Source organism: Oncorhynchus gorbuscha, linkage group LG13 (genome assembly GCF_021184085.1).
Source record: "Oncorhynchus gorbuscha isolate QuinsamMale2020 ecotype Even-year linkage group LG13, OgorEven_v1.0, whole genome shotgun sequence".
Lineage (NCBI taxonomy): Eukaryota > Metazoa > Chordata > Actinopteri > Salmoniformes > Salmonidae > Oncorhynchus > Oncorhynchus gorbuscha.
The window spans coordinates 64,835,099-64,849,801 of NC_060185.1; the positions used below are offsets into that span (position 1 = coordinate 64,835,099).

Here is a 14,703-nt window from a genome sequence, read left to right on the forward strand (position 1 = left end):
AACAGAAGGACAACTGTCTTTGCAGCAATCTACCAATCAGGCCTTTATGATATAGTGGCCAGACGGAAGCCACTCCTCAATAAAATGCACAATAACCCGCTTGGAGTTTGCCAAAAGGCCCCTAAAGGACTCTCATGAGAAACAAGATTCTCTGGTCTAATGAAACCATGATTGAACTCTTTGGCCTGAATGCCAAGCGTCACGTCGAGGAAACCTTCCACCATCCCTACGGTGAAACATGGTGGTGGAAGCATCATGTTGTGGGGATGTTTTTCTGCGGCAGGGACTGGGAGACAAGTCAGGATCGAGGCAAAGATGAACAGAGCAAAGTACAGAGAGATCCTTGATGAAAACCTGCTGCAGAGCACTCAGGACCTCATACTGGGGTCAATATTAACCTTTCAACAGGACAATGACCCTAAGTACACAGCCAAGACGACACAGGAGTGGCTTTGGGACAAGTCTCCGAGTGGCCCAGCCAAAGCCCAGACTTGAACCCGATCGAACATCTCTGGAGAGACCTGAAAATTGCTGTGCAGCAACACTCCCGATGCAACCTGACAGAGCTTGAGAGGATCTGCAGAGAAGAATGGGAGAAACCCCCCAAATACAGGTGTGCCAAGCTTGTAGCATCATACCCAAGAAGACTCAAGGCTGTAATCGCTGCCAAAGGTGCTTCAACAAAAGGGTCTGAATACTTACGGCAATGTTATTTCAGTGATTTCTTTAATGGATTTGCTAACATTTCAAAAAACCTGTTTTTGCTTTGTCATTGTGGGGTATTGTGTGCAGATGGAGGGGGACAATTTAATCAATTATAGATTAAGGCACATAAGAATGTGGAAAAAGTCAGAATGAACTGTATATGGTTTTTGGAAAGTCCATACAGGCTACTACTGCTAAAACTAAAATTAAAATGTGTTTTCTTTATATTACAGAATTTAGTATTCAATAACTTTTTCATTCAAGTAATAATGTAGTAGTTAAGGCACTTAACATGCCATTGAACAGACCATACACTTAAAAAGCAGACTAATAATGGACTTTAATATTTCAGACATACGGTACCATTAAGGTAGCCTGGGTACCAGTCTCTTTAGCTAATCCCAATTGGCAATGAAAAGGAGTGGAACGTTAGGTAAAGAGACTGGTACTCAGACTACCGGTAAGGCATCATTGAACGTAAACAGTTGTGAATTGCATCTCAATGACAATGTGTGTGATTACATAAAATCTCCATTGTCTCTTTAACCCATTTGTTCTTTAAAATGATCCATGTCTATTGCCACGTTCACGTGCTAGTTGGAACGTTCACATGCTAGTTGGAACTACAAAACTCTGAAATGTCCAACTTGTAAGTCGTGCCGTTCAACCGGTTAGCAAGTTGGGACATTTGAGTTTCCTAGTTCCCGACTAGCAAGTGAACACGGCATGACTCACAGAGCTTGACTTTTAATTAAACACTGTGCGCAAAAGGCAACAACAACAAAAAAGGGCCAGGTACTAATAATACAAATCATTCATTAAATACACAGTGGGTGGAGTGGGGTTTGAGGAAGGTAGCTCGGATTTCATCTGACCTTTCATTTCCTTCATGTTACATATGGGCTTTGACGTGTGGATGAAAGAGACCTAATGCAACACGTTGGGTTTATTCATGAAGTAAACCGCTGGTAATCAGGGGAAGTCCCAGTTTACAGGGCAAGTCGGCCCGAGGCCACATGTTTCCACACACCTGACCCCCTAGTATCGGACCCCGGTGCTGCTATTCTCAAGTCTGCCTTTATGCATCACGGCGGCATATCTTATCAGAGTATATTCTTTGGTCTCCCGCGGCCCACTGCCTCTCTACCTGTGCAGTATGCCCATTCAACAACAGTGATGCAACATTGTCTATGTCACGGCTGATCTTTTTGAGCCCAAAGCTCTGCATGCACGTGTTATTCTAAAATGAGGAAAATCGATAAAAATCATGGTACCAATTTCAAATGCGCTTAGCTAACCACTTGGGACCAACTTGTCCTCTGTGCACCGCAGTACAGAACTAGCAGCTCGGTCCGTCTCATCTGCACCACTCACAGTATAACAGTCCTGAGTGTACATAGCCATTAGTTCAGTAGCTGCACCACACAATGACCCCATATCATCACATGGGTCCTTCTCAAGCCGCCTCCATTATGTCTTCAATGATGGCTGTCTCCCGCTCCACCAGCTGGCTGGTTAGGTCTGGGGGCTGCAGTTCTGGCGGCTCCAATGGCACCAGCACCATGGTGGCAGTGGTGGAATAGGAATTGGGTTGCCCCTGCCCCTCTCTCCCCCCACCCCTGCGGCAGCAGATACAGCAGCAGACGCAGGCCAGGCAGTCGTGCACGTTGTGCCTGAAGAGGCGCCGACACGGGTGGCAGAACTGGTAGAAGAGTAGCATGAAGAGCACGGCCAGGCTGTAGCAGATGAGCAGCTGAGCCACCAACAACGGGGCACACACGTACTCGTAGAAGTCCGACTTGTGGAAGTACCAGAGGGTGATGAGCGCGCCGTTCTCCAGGAAGCGTCCGCCGTAGTAGGCGGCCAGGCGGCCCCAGCGCTGCTTCTTCTCAATGAGGTCGCGGTGGCCCAGGTCCAGCTGCACGGCCGACCAGCAGAAGATGTTGATGCAGGCGTACAGGAAGGTAACCAGCGACAGTACCACCGTGGTGCCCAGCTTGCTGAAGTTCTTCTCTACGTTGTCGGGCAGCGAGGCGCGTCGTGCCCAGAATTCGACCCAGGGCAGCAGGAAGAAGAAAAGAAGGTTGCCTAGGCCAACGGGGATCACCCAGTAGGTGAGCGCCGTGCTGAACAGTACCAGGGAGGTGACGCGCGTGGCGATCTCCAGGACCCGCCACAGGATCATGCAGAGGTAGGCGGCCGGGCGCAGCCGCACCTTGTAGTCGTCGTAGCGGATGTTGATGGCCAGCACGCTGCACACCAGGGCCCCGTAGGTGACGGAGATGAGGCAGATAATCATCAGAGTCACTGGGATGAACACAGAGACAAAGCACTCGTTAGACCCTCCAAAACAAGACATACAGCATTCACCATTAATGCCATCAAGAGAACTCTTACTTCTGACGGGGAGTAAGTACTTCTCCTGGATGGTGGCGTACAGCTGCAGGGTGAGCTGAGGGGTGGAGCCAAGGAAGGCCTGGATGACGGCGGTGCGTTTGAAGGCGTTCCGGTGGGTGGCCAGCTTGCGCTCTGAGTGGCCAATCTCCCACTCCATGGGCGTGCCCTGGTCTTTCTTCAGCTTGATCTTCCTGGAGATGGTCACGTACGGCTCCTCCTTTTTGCCTGCCTTAAAATAAACCATCAGAGCCTCGAAACACCTGAGGACAGAAGAGGGCCATTGAAAATTGAGCAATTTCACATAACCACCAAAAGGGCAACACGGGCTAACAAAAAAACATTGCCTTGTTTATTTTCAGTCAAGGGTTTGTATTATCATTCAATAAATATCATATTTTGCTTCACATTTCAATTTGAGACTGAAATGTGACATTTATATATGACTCCACCAGAGGGCAGTGTATGTGACAGCATGACTGAAACCTAAGCCTATGACTGAAACCTAAGAAGGGTGTGTTCCCTTCCCAGAGGTAAATGCTTTCACTGTTCACTGATAAACATGTGGTGTAGCTCTCCTTTACGTCTGTTTATGTTGAATAGTACTAGTGCAGGGGTTAGCTGTACACAAGACACTTAATAACATCCAATGTATCCACACTCAACTACTAAATCACACAGCACCTTGCTGGAATGTTGTCTTTCAGACCAAAACAGCTCCTATTTTGGACATGGGCTTTAGGGGAGAGAACACACAGACAGGCTGGCTACTACTAGGATTCACTTCCTGGCAGCTCAGCTTTGTGCTGCTACGAGAGCCCTCTGGCATACAGTCCGTCAGCCATTTTCAGCCACTGTGTTTTTTCAGCTGTTGTGGTGCTGGTGGAATCACGTTGGCTGTGACCTTGCGGTGCATAACCAAAACATGCCGCCTCTCGTCTTTGACTTCAACTCTCGCTGAACTGAGAGACATTTAAAGGAGGGGTAGGGAAGGCACTCTGTGCCATCCACAAGCTGCCTCATCGCGTGGTACTACAATACTGGTAGCCCATGCATAAGAATAAGAGGCCATCTTGTCTGATTGCACAATCGTGAAACTTAGGTCCACAGATGGAGAGAAGTAGCAGGCACAAGACTGATTTACTTCCAGGGAAATGTGGCATCATAATGCAGCTGAGAATGAGTGCTGAGTCAGTCTAGCCAGCCAACACTGAAAAAAAATGACTAAGAGACTAAATGCATTACACTTACAGGAAAAAGCACAGCTGAGAAAATGTTGGCTGGCAGAATCAATATGCCCGATGTCCACAGCAGCATCTAATGGTACCATTGGCTGAAGCAAAGTGCCTACTGCCAGGTAATCACTCCCAGGCCATAAAAATCACTTTGCTCTTAGCTTACAGTACAAGTTCTTGTAAAAAGAACTAAGTAAAACACACATGCAATAAGGAACTTAAAAAGGGGGGGCTGAACTTCCTGGTTTGGTCTTGTTTTTCAGCTTGGTTATTAAGAAATGCAGTGGCCATGACTGAATTAAATTAGTTGTCTTGGGGGGGTAATGTGGGTGTCTCGTGTGTGTGTGTGTGTGTGTGTGTGTTCGCAAGGGGCAAGTGTTTGTACATTCACACTGTCAAAACAGTTCACAGCTAGTCACTCACCCTTCTAGATGACCCGGTTACACTGTTTTCAAGTTGTGTGTCTTGAAGTCACCTAGGCTAGATAGTCTAGCCAACAAGCTTCAGCTGGCTGGTGTGGTTTGACATTGGATAGCCCATTTCAATATGTTACACAATGTAAATGGGACAATATTTTCATGAAGCACATACAGTACACGTCCAAAAGTACGTGGACATGTGCTCAAACATCTCATGCCAAAATCATGGCCATCAATATGGAGTTGGTCCCCCCTTTGCTGCTATAACAGCCTCCACTCTTCTGGGAAGGCTTTCCACTAGAGGTTGGAACATTGCTGCGGGGACTTGCTTCCATTCAGCCACAAGAGCATTAGTGAGGTCGGGCACTGATGTTGGGCGATTAGGTCTGGCTCGCAGAATTGATAAACCATTTCTGTATGGACGGGGGCATTGTCATGCTGAAACAGGAAAGGGTCTTCCCCAAACTGTTGCCACAAAGTTGGAAGCACAGAATCATCTAGAATGTAATTGTATGCTGTAGCGTTAAGATTTCCATTCACTGGAACTAAGGGGTCTCCCCCGAACCATGAAAAACAGCCCCAGACCAGTATTTCTCCTCCACCAAACTTTACAGTTGGCACTATGCATTCAGGCAGGTAGCGTTCTCCTGGCATCCGCCAAACCCAGATTCATCCATCGGACAGGCAGATGGTGAAGTGTGATTCATCACTCCAACGCGTTTCCACTGCTCCAGAGTACAATGGTGGCGAGCATTGTTCCAGAGGCAGTTTGGAACTCGGTAATGAGTGTTGCAACCGAGGAGACTATTTTTTTACACGCAACACGCTTCAGCACTCGGCGGTCCCGTTCTGTGAGCTTGTGTCCTACCACTTTGCGGCTGAGCCGTTGTTGCTCCTAGACGTTTCCACTTAACTATAACAGCACTTACAGTTACAAGGGCAGCTCTAGCAGTGCAGAAACAAACTGACTTGACAGTACCACGTTGAAAGTCAGAGCTCTTCAGTAAGGCCATTCTACTGTCAAGGTTTGTCTATGGAGATTGCATGGCTGTGTGCTCAATTTTATACACCTGTCAGCAACGTGTGTCACTGAAATAGCCAAATTCACTCATTTGAAGGGGTTGTTTGTCCACATACTTTTGTAAATAGTGTATTTTAACACATTCAATATTTGTATATTCATTTCTACAATTTATAGTTGGTTTGAGGTTTGTCACTCAAATTTGGAGCTATTGCCATTTTCATATATTGTCCCATGTTATTTAATGATGGTCCCCAACTAGCCCCATAGGGATATCAAATGTCAAACCAAATTGACCACGAGCATTACGAATGGGTCAGCTGCACCTGTGCTCCGAATTTATGATCACTTGGGTGCTGCCAGTTGTGGGCAGGATTTGAGAAACCCTGCTTTAAGGCATGGGCTGCAGTTCAAGCAACTGCGGCTTTTGTTTTCATAGAAAATGTCACATGGGCGGTTTCATCATCAGGAAATACTTTCAACATGCTCCTTAAGGTCCAGTAGAGATTTCTCACCCTGTTATGCTTAACAGTGCTTTGACATAACACCCACAAGAGACATTGGTGCCAAAAAAAAAAGATCAATTTTGACCTTCAGACAAATTCAATTTCTTTGAGTGTTTGCACTAAGTTAGCATTTCAGAATACAGGACATCAAGACACCAACCTTTCCTCGCTGTGTGTAAACACTTTCAGAGTTGCATGATGGGACAGGGACAGTAATGACTAAGTATGTAGCCTCCTCTGCCTCGGAGGATAATTATATTCTCTTAGACAAGCTGTGACAAGGGTCACTCAAGCTGGGAACCAACCTGACACTATACAGAGATTCCCAGTTGGCCATGTGACATCTTGTCAACATACAGTATTATCTTAGAAAGATTCTAAGCTACGTTGCTTGTGAAACTTTACTGTGTGTTCATTCATTGACATGTGAGAATGTGAGTTACAGGACGGATACAACCATGTGAGCTAGAGTCCTTGCCTGTTACTTGGTAAAGCAAGCCGTGAAGTCAACAACATTCAAACCCTTGGGTGGAGTTGCTAGGCAACATGCAATATTGAATTGCGCCTACACAGCAGATGATCTGATGATGATGATGACATCATCCACCATGCTCCACAGGAAGTGCACAGCAGATCAGCCCAGAGCGGAGATGTGGCCTGTGGGAGTAACTGGAACTAACGCACAGCTGTTTATCTAGTGCATCTGTTTTTGACACAGTTAACCGTTTACTTAGAAACAAAATATGCTTTAAGGCAGGAAAATGTCAGGACGGGAATGATATGTAGCTTCCTCTATGGAGGGAACCACATCCCCAAACAAGCCACCATCCAGAGTATGATTATAGAACTGTGTAGCTGTAGCAGAAAAACCCTGAAACCGAACCTTGATCTAGTTCTTCTGAAAACAAACAAATAAAAAAGGTCTGATTCTCACTGATCACCACTGCTACAGTGAGGGAGTGGGGGAGCATGGCTGTAAACAGTGTGCCAATGTGATGCCTTGTGCGGGCTTGGAAAATGCCTGCAAGTCAGTCACTTGATTTGTCATAACAGGTGGAGCTAGTACAGTCAGAGATCACTCCCAACCTGCCCTTTGAATTGAACATATACTGTGCATATACAGGAAAGTATTCAGACCCCTTGATGTTTTCCACATTTTGTTATTTTACAGCCTTATCATGATATTGATTGAATAGTTTTTCCCCCTCATAAATCAACACACAATACCCCATAATGACAAAGCAAAAACAAGTAAAACATTTTTTTGCAAATTCATATTTTTTTAATTAAATACCACATTTACATAAAAACATCAGTTTTTTGAAGCAAATTCAGCCTTTTAAGTCCTTATGGGTATTTTTTGTAATTTAACCTAAGAACAAATTCTTATTTTTTCACTTTGTCTATGGGACTCCCAATCACTGCCGGTTGTGATACAGCGTGGATTCGAACCAGGGTGTCTGTAGTGAAATTGATTAAATAGTCCCCCCCATTCAATCTACACACAATACCCCATGACAAAGCAAAAACAGTTTTTAAAAACCTGTTTTCTCTTTGTCATTATGGGGTATTGTGTGTAGATTGCTAAGGACATTTTTAATTTTTATTTAATCCATTTTAGAATATGGATTTAACTACAGCTCAGCATTCAACACCATAGTACCCTCCAAGCTCCTCATCAAGCTGCAGGCCTTGGGTCTCAAACCCACCCTGTGCAATTGGGTCCTGGACTTTGATTGGCTGCCCCCAGGTGGTGAAGGGAGGAAACAACATATCCACTTCGCTGACCCTCAACACTGGGGCCCCAAAAGGGTGCGTGCTTAGCCCCCTCCTGTACTCCCTGTTCACCCACGACTGTGTGGCAATGCATGCCTCCAACTCAATCATCAAGTTTGCAGACGGCACAACAGTAGTGGCCTTGATTACCAACAACGACGAGACAGCCTACAGGGAGGTGGTGAGGGCACTCGGAGTCAGGAAAACAACCTCTCACTCAACGTCAACAAAACAAAGGAGATGATTGTGGACTTCAGGAAACAACAGAGGGAGCACCCCCCTATCCACATCGAAGGGACAGCAGTGAAGGTGGAAAGTTAAGTTCCTTGATGTACACATCACAGACAAACTGAAATGGTCCACCCACATAGACAGTGTGGTGAAGAAGGCACAACAGCGCCTCTTCAACCTCAGGAGGCTGAAGAAATTTGGCTTGTCACTCAAAACCCTGACAAACTTTTACAGATGCACAATCGAGAGAATCCTGTAGGGCTGTATCACCGCCTGGTACGGCAACTGCACTTCCCTCAACCGCAAGGCTCTCCAGAGGGTGGTGCGGTCTGCACAACACATCACCAGGGGTAAACTACCTGCTCTCCATGACACCTACAGCACCCGATGTCACAGGAAGGCCAAAAAGATCATCAAGGACAATAACCACACGAGCCACTGCCTGTTCACACCGCTATCATCCTGAAGGCGAGGTCAGTACAGGTGCACCAAAGCTGACCGAGAGACTGAAAAACAGCTTCTATCTCAAGGCCATCAGACTGCTAAACAGCAATCACTAACTCAGAGAGGCTGCTGCCTACATTGAGACCCAATCACTGGCCACTTTAATAAAATGGATCACCAGTCACTTTATACAATGCCACTCTAAGTAATGTTTACATATCCTACATTACTCAAGTCACATGTATATACTGTCTTTTATACCATCCACTGCACCTTGCCTATGGCGCTCGGCCATCACTCATCCATATACTTACATGTACATATTCTCATTCACCCCTTTAGATTTGTGTGAATTAGGAGTTGTTGGGGAATTGTTAGATTACTTGTTAGATATTACTGCGCCGTTGGAACTAGAAGCACAAGCATTTCGCTACACTTGCATTAACATCTGCTACCCATGTGTATGTGACAAATAACATTACATTAGATAACAAAATGTGGAAAAAATAATGGGGTCTGAATTCTTTCCAAAGGGCACTGGATGTAGATATAAGGTGTTTATTAGAATAGAACCATCTATTATCTTACAATATATAACATTGAGAGAAATCTCAAGTGATATGACACAGGGCACTGCTTCCACATTCCAGTCCTAGGCTCTTCTAGATATTTGAATACTTGACACACATAGCTGATAAATCACGCTTCACTTCTAACGGAGCACATTCACCTCGCAGATTCAAGGCAGTCCTTGTTGCGGAATTGAAAAGATTGAATGCAGAACAACTCAAATGAAATATGAAACACCGTTATTCTGCTTTTCTGGGTCTTTGAATGGTAAGCAATGCAGAGGTAAAGTCAACATGCTGAAGGCCTACTTTGTACAGTGTTATGGGCCACACCCGCAGCTATCTACTAGGCCGACAGATCAAATTGTAAAATCCAAGGTTCTGTTGACACACCAAAGTTAACCAACAGTATCACTCAGATATGCTCAGTTTTGAAACAGCAACCAGACTCCACCTTAACCTTAAATCACCAGTGACAAATGACGGTTTGTTCAAACAGGTCTAGACACAAGGAGAAACCTTAACTGTCATGGGGTAGAGTGCTTTACAGAAATGTCAGTATTAGAGCCTTCAAAGTGTGTGCATTTCAGACCAAAACAAAATGAGAGCTATGATTGGTGTCATTTCAGCCAATTAGATACAGTTGAAGTTGGAAGTTTACATACAGGTTGGAGTCATTAAAACTAGTTTTCAACCAGTCCACAAATGCATTGTTAACACACTATAGTTTTGGCAAGTCGGTTAGGAAATCTACTTTGTGCATGACAAGTCATTTTTGTTTACAGAGATTATTATAACAATTGTTTACAGAGATTATTTCACTCATAATTCACTGTATAAATTCATGTGGGTCAGAAGTTTACATACACAAAGTTGACACTTGCCTTTAAACAGCTTGGAAAATTCCAGAAAATTATGTCATGGCTTTAGAAGTGTCTAATAGGCTAATTGACATCATTTGAGTCAATTGGAGGTGTACCAGTGGATGTATTTCAAGGCCTACCTTCAAACTCAGTGCCTCTTTGCTTGACATCATGGGAAAATCAAAATAAAATCAGTCAAGACCTCAGAGAAAAAAATTGTAGACCTCCACCTGTCTGGTTCATCCTTGGGAGAAATTTCCAAACACCTGAAGGTACCACGTTTATCAGTACAGCCAATAGTACGCAAGTATAAACACAATGGGACCACGCAACCGTCATCAGGAAGGAGACGCGTTCTGTCTCCTAGAGTTGAACGTACTTTGGTGTGAAAAGTGCAAATCAATCGCAGAACAACAGCAAAGGACCTTGTAAACATACTCGAGGAAACTGGTACAAAAGTATCTACATCCACAGTAAAACTAGTCCTAAATAGACATAACCTGAAAGGCCGCTCAGCAAGGAAGAAGCCACTGCTCCAAAACCAACCTAAAAAAAGCCAGACTAAAGTTTGCAACTGCACATGGGGACAAAGATCATACTTTTTGGAGAAATGTCCTCTGGTCTGATGAAACAAAAATAGAACTGTTATGTTTGGAGGAAAAAGTGGAAGGCTTACAAGCCGAAGAACACCATCCCAACCGTGAAGCACGGGGTGGCAGCATTATGTTGTGGGGGTGCTTTGCTGCAGGAGGGACTGGTGCATTTCACAAAATAGATGGCACCATGAGGAAAGAAAATTATGTGGACATATTGAAGCAACATCTCAAGACATCAGTCAGGAAGTTAAAGCTCGGTAGCAAATGGGTTCTCCAAATCGACAATGACCCAAAGCATACTTACAAAGTTGTGGCAAAATGGCTTAAGGAAAACAAAGTCAAGGTATTGGAGTAGCCATCACAAAGCCCTGACGTCAATCCTATAGAAAATTTGTGGGCAAAACTAAAAAAGCGTGTGAGCAAGGAGGCCTACAAACCTGACTCAGTTACACCAGCTCTGTCAGGAGGAATGGGCCAAAATTCAGGCAACTTATTGTGGGAAGCTTGTGCAATGCTACCAAATACTAATTGAGTGTATGTAAACTTCTGACCCACTGGAAATGTGATGAAAGAAATAAAAGCTGAAATAAATCACTCTACTATCATTCGGACATTTCACATCCTTAAAATAAAGTGGTGATCCTAACTGACCTAAGACAGGGAATCTTTACTCGGATTAAATGTCAGGAATTGTGAAAAACTGTCACATGTGCCTGGGGTATACTCATTACGGAAACCGTTTAGGGACCAAACAGAGCAACATTTGAGTTTCTATTGGACAAATTCAGGTAGGGCCTTTCCCGCTTTGTGCCGTTTGGCAACAGAATCTGTGTAATAAATAAACCTCTGGCAGTGGTAGTTCAAACCCATTTAGAAGTGGGTTGACACATTAGCAGATGTATCTACAGTAGGCTGCGTGAGTCACATGTCTGACAGAGGTGTAAATGAGAGGGTCGATCTTAACCGTGACCCACTTCACATCTGGTCAAACAGGTTTGAAGAGATGGGAAAATACTGCCCTGATTCTAGGATAAGTGAATTTACCTTGTGGAGCATTTTACTCTCCACAGAGGCATTTCTTAGTAGGCCTGCAGCGCTATTGCGGGAAAGAGAGTTCACCGGGGACTAAAGTATATGAACCTGTGGTGCAGTCAAGTGCTCTAGTCCCTGTGAGGCAGTAGAACAGTCCTATAGAAGCCATTTTACCCTCTCCTTCGAAAAGCCTCCTCCCTCACAGTTCCACCTGTCAACTGGTACGCTTCCCCAGCATCCTACCCCAGAAATGATCCCACCAATGTAGGGAGAGAGAACAGCTGATTGGGGGCCAGAGGTGAGAGCACTATTCCCTGTACCAGGAAAGCCTGGGCCTTGGGTAAAGGCAGTGCAACACTCATGACATTATTCTACTACTCAGCACTGTGATGACTCGGCACCATACCTACCTAATGAGTGGGCCCAGGAGAAGTAGATGCAAGAAGAGGACCAGGGGGCGGTCTCTTCCCAAGTCTCTATGAATGAATGTCAGCGCCAACTGAGTCAATACAGCCGGCACCAACATGAAGGTGATGGTCAACCCCATCCAGGTGTCGTCATCGCTCTTGTGGTACATGTTGCAAAGCACAGCCGCGCAGACAAACTCTGCGCAATACAACAAAGTGGCCAACACCACGCTGAAAGGGGGTTGAATGTTACTGTGGTTTACAACCAACATGACTCCGTTTTCAGAGGGGGATTCCTGGTGGAATTGCTCGACGTCCGAGATGTTTACGACTGGCTCGCCCTCTTCTTCCATGGCTCAATGACTAAAAACAACGTCACACAAATGAGACCTATAGGGCTGACGAACGGCTCAAAGAAAAGTGTAGTTTCCAAGTGTCAGATTGTATGTATCCTTATCCAGCAACAATGTATCGACTTCTTCAAACAAAGCAGTTGAGTTTGTTATCATTCATGAATGTATCAAGTTTGTTAAACAACGTCTTTAACGTTTTAATGTTTGCTGCGGTAGGTCCTGTCCTTTCGACCACTTTCCACACACATCAAGAATAACTCCTTTGTGTATCAATAGCCTATATTACGTGGCATTGACACCCGTGGCCACAATACAAACAATACAAAATAAACCACCACCCATATATCTCTAGGGTAGTCTTCCAAATCGAATCCAGTGGTTGTCGCATACGTGTAAATACGAGTCATTCTCCCACAATCTTAAAGATCGGCAAATACATTTTCCAGCGCAATGCAAAAGTCATGCCGCTGATGTCTGCCTGCAAATGATGGGCTCAATACCCACATTTACTTGTTGCAAAGCATAATCAAAACTGAAGCAATTTATTCGCCGTAGAGTCCCATTGAAAACTTGAGGAAATGCAAAAGTGAATGTTTTTGTTAGCTCCTCCACTGAACAAGAAAGCAGGTGTGTCTGAACATGCTATTGCTGCTAACTTCACACCTATGCGAAGCTAGCAACAATAACGATTAGCAACGCTAGTCGAATCTGCCTTCAAAATAAGAGTTCACAATTGAAAGTGGTGCAAACGGATAAAAATTGTGGAATTATGACATATTTGGACTAGATAATGGTCCAACGTTGTTATATAAATTCAACAAAATACAATAATTAGTTAATTTAACCAACAACAAAAAAAGGTCAGTTGAAATTGCACTGTGGATGTGTTAGAATTCAGAATTGCTTTGGGGTCAAAGTTATATTTCACTGTACAATCTTACCTATGGATTGTGGATCCATGAAATGGTGTTTCAGCAGTGATGGAAAAAGTACCCAATTGTCATACTTGAGTAAAAGTAAAGATATCTTAATAGAAAATTACTCAAGTAAAAGTGAAAGTTACCAGGTAAAATACTTGAGTAAAAGTCTAAAAGTTTTTGGTTTTAAATATATTTAAGTATTAAAAGTAAATGTAATTGCTAAAAGTATCAAAAGTAAAAGTATAAATAATTTATTCCATATATTAAGCAAACAAGATAGCACCATATTTTTATTTTACATTTTTTAAAGATAGCCAGAGGCACACTCCAACACTAAGACATCATTTACAAACAAAGCATTTGTGTTTAGTGAGTCCGTCAGATCAGAGGCAGCAGGGATGACCAGGGATGTTCTCTTGAGAAGTGTGTAAATTGGACCATTTTCCTGTGCTACTAAGCATTCTAAATGTAATGAGTACCTTTTGGGTGTCAGGGAAAATGTATGGAGTAAAAAGTACATTTATTTTCTTCAGGAATGTAGTGAAGTAAAAGTAAAAGTAGTAAAAAATAAAGTACAGTACAGATACCTCAAAAACCTACTTAAGTAGTACTTTAAAGCATTTTTACTGAAGTGGTTTACACCATTGTGTATCAGCTTACTCAGTGAAACCCATAGAACACATCTGTGAAGAGTTAACACAAATGTTTGCCTTGATACCATCATTAGGGGACTTTGTGGTAAATCACCTCCCAGTCAGCCTATTGTGCGTATTTACATTCATGTTTCACTGTACAGCCTTACGTATGGATTGTGGATCCATGAAATGGGGTATGAAATATTAACGTCAATATGCGTAAATATGCTGAATAGTGAGGGGAATTGCCATAGTTAAAGTTCCCTAATAAGAGCTACAATGCTAATATTTGTGTAAACTCTTCACAGTTGTGTTCTGTGGGTGTCACTGAGTAGACTGATATCCCAATTCCATGGATCCACAATCCATAGGTAAAGCTGAACATTGCAATATGAATGTTCAATGCATATTGTAGGTTGACTGGTGAACTAGTGTGCCTCAGTTCACACTGGTGTCAAAGACCTGCAATAAGAGCTACGATGCTAATATTTGTGTAAACTCTTCACAGTTGTGTTGAGTAGACTGATACAGAATTCCATGGATCCACAATCCATATGTAAGGCTCTACAGTGAAATATGAATGCCAAAACGCACAAT

At 43.8% G+C, this 14,703-nt stretch overlaps 1 protein-coding gene across 1 annotated transcript; it reads right to left on the minus strand.

Moving 5' to 3' along the window:
* Nucleotides 1-1,028: 1,028 nt before the first annotated feature.
* xkrx (XK related X-linked) lies at nucleotides 1,029-13,199 on the minus strand. The gene is made up of 3 exons (XM_046295354.1): nucleotides 12,202-13,199; nucleotides 3,103-3,362; nucleotides 1,029-3,012 (listed from the first exon to the last, which is right to left on the minus strand). The coding sequence occupies exons 1-3, from the start codon at nucleotides 12,549-12,551 to the stop codon at nucleotides 2,162-2,164; spliced, it is 1,461 nt and encodes a 486-aa protein (XP_046151310.1). The 5' UTR covers nucleotides 12,552-13,199; the 3' UTR covers nucleotides 1,029-2,161.
* Between the last annotated feature and the right edge of the window lie 1,504 nt (nucleotides 13,200-14,703).

Bases quoted from the DNA above. Each gene is read 5' to 3' on its own strand.
- xkrx (XM_046295354.1), bottom strand. From the start codon at position 12,551: ATGGAAGAAGAGGGCGAGCCAGTCGTAAACATCTCGGACGTCGAGCAA. The intron at 3,363-12,201 runs GTAGGTATGGTG...TTCTGTCCTCAG, and splicing joins CTCCTGGGCCCACTCATTAG to GTGTTTCGAGGCTCTGATGG. The intron at 3,013-3,102 runs GTAAGAGTTCTC...TGTTCATCCCAG, and splicing joins GTACTTACTCCCCGTCAGAA to TGACTCTGATGATTATCTGC.